This window comes from Sarcophilus harrisii, chromosome 3, assembly GCF_902635505.1.
Source record: "Sarcophilus harrisii chromosome 3, mSarHar1.11, whole genome shotgun sequence".
NCBI lineage: Eukaryota > Metazoa > Chordata > Mammalia > Dasyuromorphia > Dasyuridae > Sarcophilus > Sarcophilus harrisii.
Genome location: NC_045428.1, coordinates 307231782 through 307248393, shown reverse-complemented (window position 1 = coordinate 307248393; position 16612 = coordinate 307231782). Strand labels below are relative to the sequence as shown.

Sequence of the window (16612 nt, the reverse complement as noted above, 5' to 3'; positions counted from 1 at the left end):
AGAAAAAGTCATTTCAAATGACCATGTTCTTAGAAATTTAACATTTCTGCTTACACTATGAAGGGAATTTTTTTTTTTAATGTGCATGTCATAATTGAATGAGTTAGAGTGTGAAAACAGGCCAAATTTCAAGACTCAAATATTTCAGATGTATTATTTAGATAGAGCTCAGTTCCTTGAATAATATTTACCCTTCTGCTCCACTTCATTTATTTATTGTTATCTCTTTTAGAGATGTACTTTAGAGATGTATGACTGTGTCTCTTTCCCCCCTTATTTCCCCTTCATTCCAATCTTTCAAAAATATTGCCTCTTGCTTTCTCTGAGTTATAGTGGTTAGAGAAATCATGTCCAAATCTTAAGTTGCATCTAAGTGGAACAAAATAAAGCAAAATCTCTAGCACAATTTGATTGACACAAACAAACCATTAGGATTATCTAAATCATAGCTATTTTGCATGGGCATAGTCTGGATGTTGGTCCAGAGCACCAGAGAACAGCTAGATGAATAAGTATTGGCCATGTCTTTCCTGGTTTTTATTCACAATCCATCATTTTCTAAAAAGTCAATTTGGGAATTATATTGTCAATTTTTATATAGTATTGAAATGTATTTCTTTTTGACCTGCTCTCTGTACTTTCTTTCCAGGTGATCTCATTGGCTCTCATGGGTTTAAGTATCTTCCCCCACCCCCACCCCCAGAAGACTCTCCAGTTTATAGATAGAGTTCTAATCCCTCTCAAGTTCCAGTCCTGAATACATAACTGCCCAGTGGACACTGAAAATTGAATAACCTATAGGGAATCTCAAACTCAATATATCCAAAACAGAACTTCCCTGCCCTGAACTCATTCCTTTACCAGACTCTACTATTACTGTCAAAGGGTACCATTATCCTTACAGTTACTCAAATTCACAATCATTGTGATATCCTTAATTCTTTAGTTATCTTTATCTTACATAGCCAAGCTTTCAAGTCTTATCTTTTCCATTTCTACCATGTCTCTCATATACATTCTTTCTACTCACACACTCTTGTGTCTTCAGGATCACTACAATGACCTTCTAATTGGTTTCTCACCCTCAAGTCTCTCTCCTCTTCAATCCATCTTTCAGACAGCTGCCAAAGTAATGTTTCTAAAGCACATGTCAAAATATTCACTGGCTGCTCATTAGCTTTAGGGTCAAGTATAAACTCTGTTTGTTTGATATTTAAAGTCTTTCACAAGCTGACTTCAAGCTGTATTTCCAACCACATTATATATATTTTCCCCTCTACAATTCAACATTATAGGTCCATTTGACCTCTTGCCATTCCTCATCTGATATTTTATCTCTGTATTTTTGTACCATGATTGTAATGTCTATTTTACATTTGTTTCTTCCTCATCTCTGTCTCTTACTGATCCCAGTACCTTGAAATCTGATCTCAAATGCAACCATTTTACGTAAAGCCTATTCCGACTTTCACCCAGTTCAAAGTGTTGCCTCTCCAGACTGTCTTTATATTTTCTACATATGTGTGTGTGTGTGTGTGTGTGTGTGTGATCTCCCCTAATAGCATTTATATTCCTACAGGGCAAGGACTGCTTCATTTTTGGTTTTGTATCTCAAGTCCTTACTACCTTAATTAAGCATCAAATAGGTGCTTCATAAATCTAACTGACTGATTGATTTCTGATATACTCAAAATCCTTTCCAAATAAGATGACACATCATCAATGCCTTGCAAAATCAATGATCTCTAGGAAAATGAATCTACAACACTTTGAAATGGTTAATTCTAGAGTTGTGTATCAAATGGCTTGACTGGGACCAAACTGAAATCCTTCTTTTCTATTTCCAATTTTAACTATTTTTATTTCAAGTTTTGGATTCCAAATTCTCTCTTTCTTTTTCCTTTCCTGCCTCCTCCCCCAAGAAATAGTCAGATATAGACTATATGTGTACAATTATGTTAAACATTTCCATATTAGTTACTTTGTACAAGAAGGCCCAAACAAAAGAAAAAAAGAAAATCAAAAGATAGAATGTATCGATCTGTATTCAATCAATATCAGATTTCTGGAGGTTGATAGTATACTTCATCATTAGTCCTTTGGAATTGTCTTGGATCATTATATTGTCAAAAATAACTAAATCATTCACATTTCTTACTCAAGCAATATTGCTGTTACTGTGTACAATGTTCTCCTGGTTTTGCTTACTTCACTATATATCAGTTCATGTAAACCTTTCCAGTTTTTCTTTTTTAAATCATCCTCTCTGTCATTTCTTATAGAACAAAATATCAAGGGTATCAAGGGAATCAATAAAGTATAGTAATTTTCACTTTTTTTATTTGAAAACTGCTCTGTTCATTTATTAATTGGAAAATTACATGTATTTTTAATAAATTTGACCAAATTCTCTATATATTTGAGAAATTAGACCATGATCAGAGATGCTTGTTGTAGATTTCCCCCCAGTTTTCTGCTTTGCTTATAATTTTGGTTACATTGGGGATTTGGGAACAAAAGCTTTTTAAATTTTATATAATCAAAACTATCTAGTGTACATTGTTGATGTTTTGCATATCTTCTTTGGCACTAAATTTTCCCCTTAACCATAAATCTGAGAGATAAACTATTACATAATCTCTATTACATAATCTCTTAATTTGCTCATGGTATCATATTTTATGTATAAATCATGTGCCCGTTTTAATCTTATTTTTTTATGTGGTGTGAGATGTTGGTCTATGTTCAGTTTTGCCATACTGTTTTGCAGTTTTTCCAGAAGTTTTTGTCAAATAGTGAATTTTGTTCCAAAAATCTGGAGCTTTGTGCTTAACACAAACTACATTACCATCATTTAATATAATGTAATTTGTATCAACTTTATTCTATTTATTCATCATTATATTTTTTAACCAGTATCAGGTTGTTTTGATAATTATCACTTTAAAATACAGTTTGAAATCTGCTATGGGTAGAATCATCTTCTTTTATACTTTTTTTTTTTCATTGATTCCCTTGATATCCTTATAATTTTGTTCTTCCAGAAAATTTTTATTATTTTTTCTAGCTCAATAAAATAATTTTTGATAGTTTGATTGGTATGGCACTGGATAAATAAAGCAGAACTGTCATTTTTATCATATTGGCTCAACCTGTCCTTGATCAATTAATATTTTTCCAAAAGTTTAGAACTTTATAGTGTTTTATAGTTGTGTTCATATAGTTCCTGCATTTGTCTTGGCAGGTAGACTTTTAAGTATTTTATATTGCCTACAGCTATTTTAAATGGAATTTCTCTTTCTACCTCTTGCTGCCTGTTGGTAATGCATAGAAATGCTGATGATTCATGTGGGTTTATTTTGTATTCTGCAACTTTGAAATTTTATTCCTTTTACTTCTCTTGTTGCTATAGAAAACATTTGTAATACAATGTTAAATAACAGGGGAAATAGGGCATCCTTACTTCATCCTTGATTATATTAGGAAAGCTTCTAGTTTATCCCACTTACACATAATGGTTGCTGAAGATTTTAGATAGTTTCATTTATTCTTATACTATTTAGGGTTTTTAATTGAAATGGATGCTATATCTATTAAACACTTTTTTTTTCTGTTGCTATTGAGATAATCATATGATTTCTCTTGGGTTTATTTTTGATATGGTCAGTTATACTAATTTTGTAAATATTGAACTAGTCCTACATTCCTGATATAAACCCCACCGGGTATGATCCTTGTAATATATTGCTGTAATCCCTTTGCTAATTTTTTAATTTAAAATTTTTGCATGAATATTCATTAGGGGAATTGGTCTATAAATTTCTTGTTTTGTTTTGGCCCTTCCTGGTTTTGGGTATCAGCATCATATTTGTGCTGCAAAAGGAATTTGATTAGACTCTTTCTTTGCCTATTTCCCCAAATATTTTATATAATATTGGTATTAATTGTTTATTAAATATTTGATAGAAGTCATAATGAAGCCACAAATGAATCCATCACCTGGAGATTTTTTTCTTAGATGTTAATTGAGTACTTGTTCAATATCTTTTCCTAATTGGGCTATTTCAGTATTTTATTTCTTCTTCTGTTAATCTGGTAATTCATATTTCTGTAGATATTCATCCATTTCATTTAGACTGGCAATTTTATTGACATATAATTGGGCAAAAACTAGCTCCTTCCAAGTGTTTTAACTTTATCTTATTTGTAGTGAATTTACTTCTTTAATTTTTGATACTGATATTTTGAGGTTTTTTTCCTGTTTTTAAATTAAATAAACTAATAATTTATCTATTTCATTGCATTTTTGTAAAAACTGCTTCAATGACTTTGATTACTTTCAATTTTATTAATTTCTTCTTTGATTTTTCAATATTTCCAATTTGGTGTTTAATTGGGGGTTTTTAATTTGTTCTTTTTCTAATCAACTTTTTTTAGATACATGCCCAGTTCATTGATATTTTTCTTTATTTTATTGATGTAAGCAATTCAAGATAGAAAATTTCCCTTAAGTACAGCTTTAGCTATATCCCACAAATTTTGGTATGTTTTCACATTGTTGTCAGTTTCTTTAATGAAATTATGAATAGTTTCTATGATTTATTCTTTTAACTACTTGGATTTTTTAGGATTATATTATTTATTTTTAAATCAATTTCAATATCTTTCAATTTTCCATTATTGAATGGAATTATTATTGCATTATGATCTGAAAAGAGTGGGTTTAGTATTTCTGCTTTTCTGCATTTGGTTGTGAGGGTTCTATGTTTTAGTATGTGATCAATTTTGTGTGGGTGCCATATATTGCTGAAAAAAGATTGTATTTCTTTTGATTCCCATTGCTTTTTCTCCAGAGAACTATCATATTTAAATTTGATAAAATTTTAGTCACCTCCTTAATTTCTTACTTATTTACTTTTAGATGTATGTAGTTCTGAGAGGGAAAAGTTAATGTATCCCATTAGTATAATTTTATTATCTATTTCCTGCTGTAATTGATTCAACTTCTTCAAAAATGTAGATGCTATGTGATTTGGTGAATATATGTTTAAGATTAATATGACTTTGTTGTCAATGATATTTTCAGCTAAATAGAGTTTCCTGCTTTATCTCTTTTAATTAAATCTATTTTTGCTTTTGTTTTAACTGATATCATGATTGCTACCCTTACTTTCTTTATTTTGAATGAAGCATAATAGATTCTGCTCCAGCCCCTTATCTTTATCCTATCTTTATCTCTCTGCTTCAAATGTGTTTCTTGTAAATAATATGTTATAGGATTCTGGTTTCTAATTCATTCTGTTATCTGCTTCCATTTTATGGGTGAGTTTATCCATTCACATTTATAAAAATGCTAACTGTGTATTTCCCTAGATCTTATTTTTCTTTGTTTGTTTATCCCCCTCCCTCATTCCCCACCCTTTTCTTCCTCATATGTGTTTTACTTCTGATCATTAACTTCCCCAAAAGACCTTCCCTTCTACCAGTTCCTCTCTCCCTACTGTTATCCCCACCCTTTTACACTTTCTCATAGGATAAGAGATTTATATCTTCAACTAAGTGTATATGTTATTTTCTTTTTAGCATATCTTAATTTACTTGCTCTTTCATGTCTTTTTTCTATGTGGGATAATTTATGCCATTCAATTCCCATTCTTTCTTCCAGTGCAATTTGTTTTATACCCCTTTATTTTGTTTTTGGAGTATCATCCCATCAGACTCACCCTATATCCACACCCTTTGTATACTTATAATGTACTCCTTATAATGGTCCTTAAGGTAATAAAGTTGTTGAATTACAAATATTATCTTGCATAGAAGTATAACCAGTTTAACTGTATTGAATTTCTTATAATTTCTTTTTTGTTGTTGTTTCTTTTATTTTTTTTAACTTTTCTTTATGTTTCCTTTGAGTGTTCTACTAGGGATCATTTTTAAAATTCAGTTCTCATTTTTAATTAGAAATGCTTGAATGTCTTCTATTTTATTAAATATCCATCCCCTTTTCCCCCCAAAGGATTATATTCAATTTTGCTGGGTAGATGATTCTTGGTTGTAATCTTAATTCTTTTTCCTATTATATCCTTGGGATATAATATCCCAAGCCCACTGGTTCTTTAATGTGGAAATCATGTCATGACTGAAGCTCCATGATATTTTGGCTAATTGCAATACCTTCCCTTTGATCTGTGAGCTACTGAATCTGGCTATGAAATTCCAGGGAATTTCCATCTTGGGATTTCTTTCAGGTAGTGACTAGTAAATTCTTTCAATTTTTATTGCTCTCTGCTTCTAATATATTAGGGCAATTTTCTCTGACAATCTCTTAAAAGATGTAGAGGGCTTTTTTTTGTTTGTTTGTTTTAAATCATGGCTTTCATATAGTCCAGTAATTTTTAGACTGTATGGCTTCAAGGTATGTAATGGGAGAGAAAGCTGGGCTACACAGTGGATAGAGAATCTGAGTTAATTCAGCTTAAGATACTAGCTATGTGATTCTAAGCAAGCAGCTTAATCTTGAATGCTCAAAAAAGATATACAATAGGGGGTGAGAGAAGGGGAAACAAATAAATAATTATTAAATGCTAGGTACTATGCTAAGTATTTTTACAAGTATCATCTCATTTGAACCTCCTAACAACCTTGGGATATAGGTGCTGTTATGATATTCATTTTACAGTTGAAAAAAATAAGGCAAAGAGTGTTAGGTGACTTGCTCAAGATCACAAAGCTAGTAAGTGTCTGAGGCCATATTTGAATTCAGTCTTTAACTTCATGTCAGTAAGTACTGCTACCTAAATTCCTGGTGGCACAGAAATTTATAGGGACAAGAAACTTCAAAAATATTTAATTCAATGCCTTCATCTTACAGATGAGTAAATTGAGGCTAAAAGGGATACCGTGACTCACTAAATCCAAACACAACCAGCAAGGACTAGAAGCGGATCTTGAGATTTCAAAGATCTTTCCACTATTCCACACTGCCTCTATTAGAATGAGGGAATTAAATCAGGGGATTGAGAACTGCAGCAAAATGTGCCTGACATCAACAATGCAATGAGCTTCCCTCGAAGCCAAAGGCCTACAAGACAAGCAAACTGTCCAATCCCTTCTTGGGTATGAGAGTTGACAATGCAACACATATTGTATGAGATTCAAATCTGGGCACTCACACTATTGTTTCTTTCCAAAGTCAAGGAAAAGCTATCCATGGTTTGAACCACAACAGACAACAGCTTGCAACTGTGGCAGCCAACAGGCCTCATTTACTTTCAGATGGGCCACATGGATTGGCTTGATTTGGGGAGCTGCATTGTGTGACCTACAGCCTGTGTGACTTTCAGAAATTTAGAACATAAAATCTTCCGTGACATCAGATTGGGTTTTACAGCTCTTGGAGTAGAGGGTATAAAGGAACAATAATGATCAGTAAGTACTTTAAGGTTTACAGTTCCCTTTACACATGTTATTTCATCTGATACTCCCAATCATAGGTTCTATTATTATTATTCACATTTTACAGATGCCAAAATTGAAAATGAGAGAGTTAAGCAGGTTATTCAGAATCCCACAGATAGTGTGAATCTGAGGCAGGATTTGACACCAGGAATTCTTGACCTCAAGTTCAATGCTTTACCCATTATGCCAACTGCCTCTCAAGGGAGGGGGAAAAAAGATGACAGGAATTCTCTATAAATTTTGTCATTGTATCAGGATGGGGTGTTTCAATTTACTGCCACGCTCACCAACCCTAGAACTTTCCCAACCAAAGTGTTCCTTCCTCCTTTATGTGTAATCGTTTCATTATAGAAAATAAACTCTTCAAAAGCAGGGACTGCCTTTGCTTTTGTATTTATATATCTTGTAATTATCACAGTTAGCAGTCAGCCTTGCTGATCTAAATATATAGCCTTATATTCAGGGCCACCTCCAGTCATCCTGAACTATACTACTGGGTCCAGATGCTTCCAGAGGAGAAGAGGAGGCTGGTGACTTTGAATAGTCCTCCCTCATTCAATCCAGTTCACTTGCATGTAATGACATTGTCTCCCTGATGTTATATTCCTCTTCAAGAATGAAGGACAAACAATATCTATACACCCACATACTTATCAGAGCTGTGAAAGAATCATTGTTCTTTACACTGAAGAAAAAAAATAGCTAAAGATTAGGCATGATCATGACATGAAAAAAAGTCCTAAATATGAAGTTATCAAAGGATTTCAGTTCAGATCCTGGAGTAGTTACTAATTACCTGAACAGTCTTGGACAAGTTCATTCAGACTCAGTTTTTTCATTTGTAAAAAAAAAGAGGAGGGTGGGCTGGTCTCTAAGTCTCTTTTCAATGCTATATGTATAAAGATATAATCCAATTCCATTCAATGAATAATTATTAAGATTATTATATGCAAATCATTTTTCTAGGAACAAGAGATAGAATGCTCTAAAAAGCTTATCATTTAATGGGGAGAAAAGGGGAAATATGTCCAAATGTAATTGACATAAGAGGTTGTAAAATAAGAGCAAAGGAAAGAATCATACAAACTATTACTAGGGGTCTAAACAATCAGTCAATAAGTATTTAGTAAGCACTTACTATATTTAAAGCACTGTATCAAGTACTGAGGATATAATGAAAGGTTAAAAAAAACCAGTCTCTTCCCTCAAAGAGCTTATAGTCTAATGTATAAGACAACTTGCAAACAATTATTTACAAACAAGCTATATATTATATATAGAATAAATTGGAAATATTCAAACAAGGGTAGACATTAGAATTAAGAGGATTGGGAAAGTTTTGACTTTCATACAGAGTGGGGGTTGGGGAGAAGGATATGGTTTCATGGAAGAAGTAGTGCCTTTAATAATGTGCTCCAGAGTGAATTTTGTGATCAGAAAAGTTCAACAGATGTCCTTTGAATGGAGATTTTGGGGACTGAAAAATCAGACTGTATATAGGCCCAAAGTAGATTATTATTAGGATGATGGGATTAAAGGGTCATAGATTTAAAGGACCTTAGAAATGATCCAGTTCAAATCTTAAATTTTTACACATGAGTAAATCAAGTCCCAGAAAGTTTGAATAATGGACTCTTGATAACTACCTCTCTTGGACCCTTTTTTTAGGAACTTCCTAGTCATATTTTACTTTATTTCCCTTTCTCCATCCCCACTCCCAACTTCCTTGCCAATAGCTTTTTTGTCTTATGCTCCTACCCTTTTCTTCCCTATCCCAATCTGAAGTTCTGAGACTTGAACTATGATCAAATCAATTCTGCCATTGTTCTTAGCTGAAGTGTGGATTTATTATTCCACTCACTAACTTATAATGAATAACAAGGTGTCCCTTCTTCCTCCATGTGCAATACCTCTCATATAGAATGTAAACTCTTCAAGGGCAGAGACTGCCTTTGCTTTTGTATCCCTAGTAAATGGCATAGTCCTTGGCCCATAATAAGCTCTTAATAAATGCTTTTTCATCTGTTCTTCTGTTCATTTGTTCACTTGATCATTTATACATTACAAGGTGACACAGGTAATAAATGACAGAGCTGGGATTTCAATCCACATCCCTTGACTCCAATTCCAAAACTCTTACCAATGCCTAAAGCATGTCATCAATACCTTCCAGTCACTAGCACTTCCCTTGCGAGAAGCAAAGTGCTAATTTTAAGGTAAGGTTATGCAGGAAAATATCACAATCCATACAAAGGTACAACCTCCTCACTCTTTGGATTTGAGCCAAGCAATGGATCTGAGGAAGCATTTGGCCATTCTTATCCTTTAGGGGACATTCAGTCCAAATCTGAAGATATCAGAGGGCAACATTAATCTGCCAATTATTTTTTGCAGATGGCAGTACTATAATATACAGTATAAATGAGGGGAAGGATCAGGATAAGGATCTTTCTTTGAACATTATGAATATAGGTATACATGTTTTATGTTATGACTAAAATATGTTGTAATCATCCTCAACATATAGTAACAGCAAAACACATTCATAAAAAACATTATGGTTATAAAATACTTGACTTGAATTGCATCATTTGGATTCTTATAATTATACTGTGGAAAAAAGAAAATATAGGTATTATTGTGTCCATTTTACATATGAAGAAACAATGTCAGAAAGGTAAAGAACTGGAAATATTTCATTTTGATAGTGATATGGCTGAAAACAAGAATTTGAAATCCAGCTCATGGAAAACATTGTTTATAAAATTAACTATTCACAAAGTAGATAGGGAATATAGCAAAGTAGAAAAGGCCTGGGTTCCATAAATGGGAACCACTTCTTTAACAGGAGGAATATTCATGGATTTGGGAAAAATGAAGTGTCCTGCTATTTGTCCTTCATTTTAAAAAGTTTCATTAATTTTGTTATTGCTGAGTGACAGTAGAGAGCCTTCACAATTCTCCCAAGGCAAACTTCATATTTCTTGAACCTGTTTTAAATACTTGATTAGTGTCAGAGGGAAACACCGAAAAAAAAGAGTATTTCTGTTTTTCTGTTGAGTGTATTTAATTATATATTCCTTTTACAACACCAACCACCTCAAAAGGATCGCTCTCATTAATCTCCTAAGTCTATCTGCACTGTAAGATGGACTAATGGGGTTGAATATGAATGATGCATCACTTAAATGGGACATGTAAAACAGTCCATGATCATCTATGTACCTCTAAATAAAAATGCCTATGATTTTTCTAAGGAAAAAAAAAAAAGAAAAGGCTTGGATTCACGTCTCACCACTGATACATTGTCACTTACAAGCTGTATGACCCTAACAAGTTACATAAATTCTCATTGTCCTCAGGGAGCTCTCTAATAAGCCTTTCAAAATGCAAAAACAAAAACAAAAAATGCCCACATGCAATGGTAGAGAAAGATCTTAACTGGGAGCTCTCTATACAATGAAATCACAGGTCTAGAAAAAAACAACATAAAAATAAAACAAAACCTTCACTTAAGTGAGTGGTAAAATTAAATAATAGGAAAATAGGACTGAGGAACTATGTGGTGTTAGCACAAGAGTATTGAATAGACTCCTAATCCCAGGTCTGTAACTTTAATTGTATAAACATGTCAATTTATTTTGCCTACTACTACTCCTACTCCAAGTTTCCTTATCTATAAAGTGAGTTATTTGGATGAAATGATTTCCACTTGATCTCCTAAATGACTTGCCCAAATGAGCTGAGGCAGACTAACATAAGGAATAAAATGCTAGTTATGGAGTTCACTCTTGGTACTGAGGCTAATTCTGATTATAATACTCTGAGCTTTCATTTTCTCATTTTTAATAATAATATGATATTATTATACATTATAATTATTTATTATAATAAATAGATTCTATTTATATGTTATATATGCTATAAAATAATTATATTATGATATTCATAACAAATATTATATTATATTATGTTAATATCACATTTTGTATCTGTAACTTTAGGCAAATCATTGAACTTCCCTGGGTCTTAAATCCCTTAACTGCAAAATCGGGGAGTTGCTCTGAATAATCTCTCAGGTTTTTTCCAGCTACTGAAACTTTTGAACTCAAAACTAGGTTTTTTGATTCCTACTTCAGAAAATATTATATTGTTCCACTAAAAAGATTTAAATAATGAGCAATTACTGACAAAGAACATACCTGTAATTGTTTACTATGTGGAAAGAGAAGTATATGAGTTGTTCAAAAGAACTGATACCTTTGATATGAAGGCTTGCAGGTCCCTTTTCAGGGCTGCTTTTCCTTCTTTGGTGTCCACCTGATTAACTCACCTCTCACCTGTGACTCCAAAGAGATGTATCAAGTCCATACCCCAATAAACAATCTTGACAGATAGACTAAACCAGGTCGAAGGTAACTGACAGGCCTCAAGCCCATCAGAGGTAGAGGAGCATCTGCTCCAAGCATGTGAAGACTTTTCCCAGATGAGTAAGTGAATGAGAATAATTTGTTCCAATGGCCATGAAGGCAGCTGAAGCAGGTGCTGTGGAGTGTCTAGAGCTTGGTCAGGCACTGAAGACAAATAGATCATCCAGAGGTTATTATTATTGTTGTTTGTCCTTTGTTCTCCAAAAGGACCATGACATCAGGGAGGTGACACCATGACATGCAAGTGAATTAAATTGAAGTGAAGGAGTGAGGGCAGTGCAAGATCACCTGCCTCACTTTCCCCTCCAGAACCATCTGGGTCCAGTGGCAAGACATAAGTCAAAATGTCTGGAAATGGCCCTGAAGGCAGTTGGAGACTTGGCCTTTTAAAGTTCTTCAACAGATCTCAGTGTGACTCAGGCAACACCCAATCAGTGATTAAGACTAGGTAGCAAATGAGGCAAAAAAACCCAAAACAAAACAAAACAAAAAAAAACTCTTCTCTTTCACCTGGTCAAAAAAAAATCTTAAAAAAAATAAATCTGGGAGGGTTTCTGGCCAAAGCAGAAATAACTGCTATTTACATTCAATCTAAGTCAATCAAAATCCAAACAATGACCAAATGGGGTTTAGCCTAGGACCCAGATCATCCACTGTAACCAAAGCCATCACCAATAGTCTTGACTTTTGTTCTGTCACTGGATTTCAATGACTCAGGAAGAGAGAGTGAGACCGACATCTTTGTGCAATCCTGCCTCACTTAAAATCCAATTTCTGTTTAAGTCAAATCACCACCAAGGATGCCATTGGTCCTCTACAAAAATGAAGGAAAAACAACTGTAAAAAAATACTCAGAATCTGTCATTGGAAATCCAACTGACCTTCCCCTTTCTATCTCCCAAACGAGCATCCTTATATATACCCACTTGGCACACATCTTTGTTTTCAGTCAACACATAACTCTTCTATTTGTAGTGGGTTATCCAAGTGTCACAGCTGAGCAATGATGGAGCTCTCTTTAAGGGCAAACATTCCCATGGTAAAATGCCAGCATGTCAAAAGAAAGATAGAAGTGAAAGTAGAGAAGGAACTAAAAAGACTGAAAAAGGGAGTGTTGACTGGGAACAAAGAATGGTAGAGGTAGATGGATGACAAAGACTTTGAGAAATTTATCAATGCATAAGCAAATGGATGGAAATTAAAAATAAATATTTGTAATACTCATGTATTTCCTCAGATTCATCACGGAAGGCACATGCATAAATTAGCAGATGGGCAGGTTTGGGAATAACAGGGGAAAAATGGAGAGGAACAGAAATAAAAGCTAATAGATCTAAGTGGCAGGTTTGTTAGCACATGGTTAGAAAGTTTGAAATGACGGCCAAGCACCAACATAACATGACAGTCTGACAGAATTCTTATTCCCAGAAGCTAGGATACTAAAATATTTAAGCCAGTTTTCTGCTTTAAACTCTCCAAGGGAAATACTGTTAACAAAGGCTGCCCGTGTTACATGTTCAACATAATGCAAGAATTATCATTTCCTTTTTTTTTTTCTCAGAATGGATTGTAATGACCTTTGTTTCCATGGCAGTGAAGGCTGTGATCACCAACTGGAGGGTTCCACACTTCTACCTTTATTTTATCATTCCACATGTATGCAGAAAAAGTGTGACCATATACATAAATATAAACATGCACATATGAACATACACACACACACACACACACACACACACCACCTCAAAGCAACCATCTGGACAGTAAAAACTCTCCTGTAACACCTCTTTTTCTTCTCCATCTTGACAATCAATTGCCAAGAATCATCTGCTATCAAAGATGCCTGGCATTTAAATAGGGGAAGGGGAAGTAAAAGAAAAGGGAAATGAAGGGAGGGGGAAACAAATAGAGGAAGGAAAGGAAAAGTGTATTGGGAAAGTAGGGAATGGGAAAGGGAAAAAAAGGGGAAAGGTTAGGAATAGGAGAAAAGAGGAAAGGATGAAGGGAGGAATGAAGGAAACCGCTCTGCTTATAGTATTTCTTCTACCTTATAATGCCTCCCCCCAGTTTTTCTCTATTGAAATACTATTCATATTCCAAGGACTAATTCAAACCAAAGGTCATGAAAAGGCCTTCCAGAATCATTCTTCATTTCCTATCATGGGAAAAATAGGTAATGATATAAACCACTCAGAACTGGATCTCACATGTCTCAGTTAACACAGTGGATAGAGAGCTTGGAGTCAGGAAGACCATCTTCCTGAGTTTAAATCTGGGCTCAGATACTTACCAGCTGTGGAACTCTGTGCAAGTCACTTAACCCTGTTTGTTTCAGTTTCCTTATCTATAAAGGAGTTGTAGAAGGAAATGGCGAACCTCTCCAGTTTCTTTGCCAAAAATGGGATCAAAAAGAGCTATACACAACTAAAACAAGTGAACAACAACAACATGTGCCACAGAGGTAGATTTCATATCAGGGGATTGGCTTGAATAGATTTAAGGCCTTATAGGCCTTTGGGTTGGTGTAAACTTAAATTCACTCTTGATACCATCAGTAACCACCCTGACCTCAATATGGTCCTTATTATAAATTATCTTGTGTCATAGTTATTTCATTATCTGTCTTCATTAATCTTTCTACCTAGATCCTAGAGAACAATGAATATGTTTTGTGTAATGTTCTATAATTATTTTTGTCTTGAAAACATCCAGCACAGATCATATACTACTAGTAGTATATAGTATATATTCCATAAATATTTTTGAATGATTGACTGGCTGAATGAATAGATTCAATGGAAAAGAAATTAACTGGATTAAGGGCAGAGAATGAGAAAATATGAAGAATATAATTAATATTTGAAAACAAAAGGGATATGGAATGAAAAAGCAGAAAAGGAAGATGTTTTATGATTTCTTTTTAAAAGGAAAATGTAGGTTAATCTAGTCTCATAATTTGAGTTCTCCATGAACATGGCCAAATTCCTCCCAAGTAACATATGAATACAATGCTATGTATTTATCTTAAGCTTCTCTAGAAATCATCTTTAGTTAGATTTCTATTAAAGTAGGGTTTATGTACCTGTGATTAGAGCCTCTCAACGTAGGCACATGCACATTTGGTGTATCACATGTAATAAGTGCTTGCTAAGTCTTTTCATTCACTTGTTCAAAACATATTCATTGGGTTTTATTAATATGCTAGAAATCGTGCTAAATTCCAGACCCTGGGCATTCTACTTTCTTTTTATTTTGCCTCATGATTTTCATGCTTAAAAAGAGGAAATTCTCTCATTGTTTCATATTGGAAAAAAAATATAAGTGAAATACATGTATTATGTCTTCTGCAATACTGCTTTGCTATCCCAGTAGATTGCTGGAAGTCTGATGCATCATCATATTATGAACTATTTATATATGTAAGAAAAGTCTTAATTTGAATGTTACTTCTCCTGATGAACCAGATGAAGCAAACCAATTAACCATAGACACATAGACAGAAAAACAGACAACAAGACAGGACACCAAAGAGACACATCCTGTGTCTTTAGGACTCACCAGCTTGATTTGTAGTGATGTTGACTGAGACATGCTGTGGGGGGAAAGGACTCTTTCCAGACACTCCATTGATTGCCTGGATGTCAAAGGTATAGGGAGTGTGGGCCCAAAGGCTGCTGATGAAAACCCGGCTCTCAGTTAGACCCAACTGCCTGGGCACAAACTCCACATTGTCATCACAACGGGAACAACTTCGGCGATCTGCCCGGCACTTTTTACAGACAATGTTGTAGGTTACATCATCGCGCCCTCCTGTTTCTCGTGGTGGGTGCCACTCCAGAATAATGGATGTCTCATTGACGATGGAGATGACATTTCGGGGACCTGAGGGAACACCTGTGGGAGGAAAGGATTGCTCAAAGATTATTCCTTTGGATAGAATGTGTCTTCAGCCTTTCATAACTATACTTTTTGTATGATTATATGGATAGCATACCTCACCTGAGAACCCCTCATACTATTTTGTCTATTTGTTCCTCTCTTCCTAAACAAATCTAACATTTTCAATATTAAGGAAGGCTAGGGAGAGGCTACCCAGTTATTTCTATATCCTTTATAAAATGATCACTCTGGGCTCCTTCTCCTTACATCACTATAACTTATAATATGATGACTGATGCTAGTTTCCTATTCATTAAGTCTCAATTCATAAAATTGTAAAAGATATATAAAGTGATCCATCTTGTTAAGTATAAAATTCCTGAAAGTAAGATCCAGAAAGTTTTTTTTTTCTGTTCTAAGCAATATATATTCTATATACTTAAGTGATAACAAATTAAAACATTACTCTGGATCAGTGATCCTAATATTATTTTGTGTTAGTAGTCCTAAAATTTGTTTTGTTTTGTTTTGTTTTTTCTTTTTTCTGAGGCAATTGGGGTTAACTGAGTTGCTTAGAGTCACACAGCTAGAAAGTATTAATTGTCTTAGGTCAGATTTGAATTCAGATCCTCCTAACTTCAGGGCTGGTGCTCTAACCACTGCACGGATTAGCTGCCCCCTAGTCCTAAAATTCTTAAAAATTATTGATGATCTCAAAGACCTCTTGCTTATATTTGGTTATATTATCTACAGATATTTACTGTAGAAGTTAAAATGGATAAATTTTAGATGCCTATTTAATAATTCATTTAAAATAAAAAACAATGACAAATTAAAATAACACT

At 34.0% G+C, this 16612-nt stretch overlaps 1 protein-coding gene across 5 annotated transcripts in view; it reads right to left on the bottom strand.

Annotated features, from left to right (window-relative positions):
- EPHB1 (EPH receptor B1) overlaps positions 1-16612 on the bottom strand; it is a 705608-nt gene that overhangs the window by 162318 nt on the left and 526678 nt on the right. For all 5 annotated transcript variants that reach the window (XM_031959775.1, XM_031959773.1, XM_031959774.1 and 2 more), the window contains exon 5: positions 15447-15782. In XM_031959775.1, the coding sequence (XP_031815635.1) occupies positions 15447-15782 (336 nt within the window). The remainder of the gene's footprint in view (positions 1-15446; positions 15783-16612) is intronic.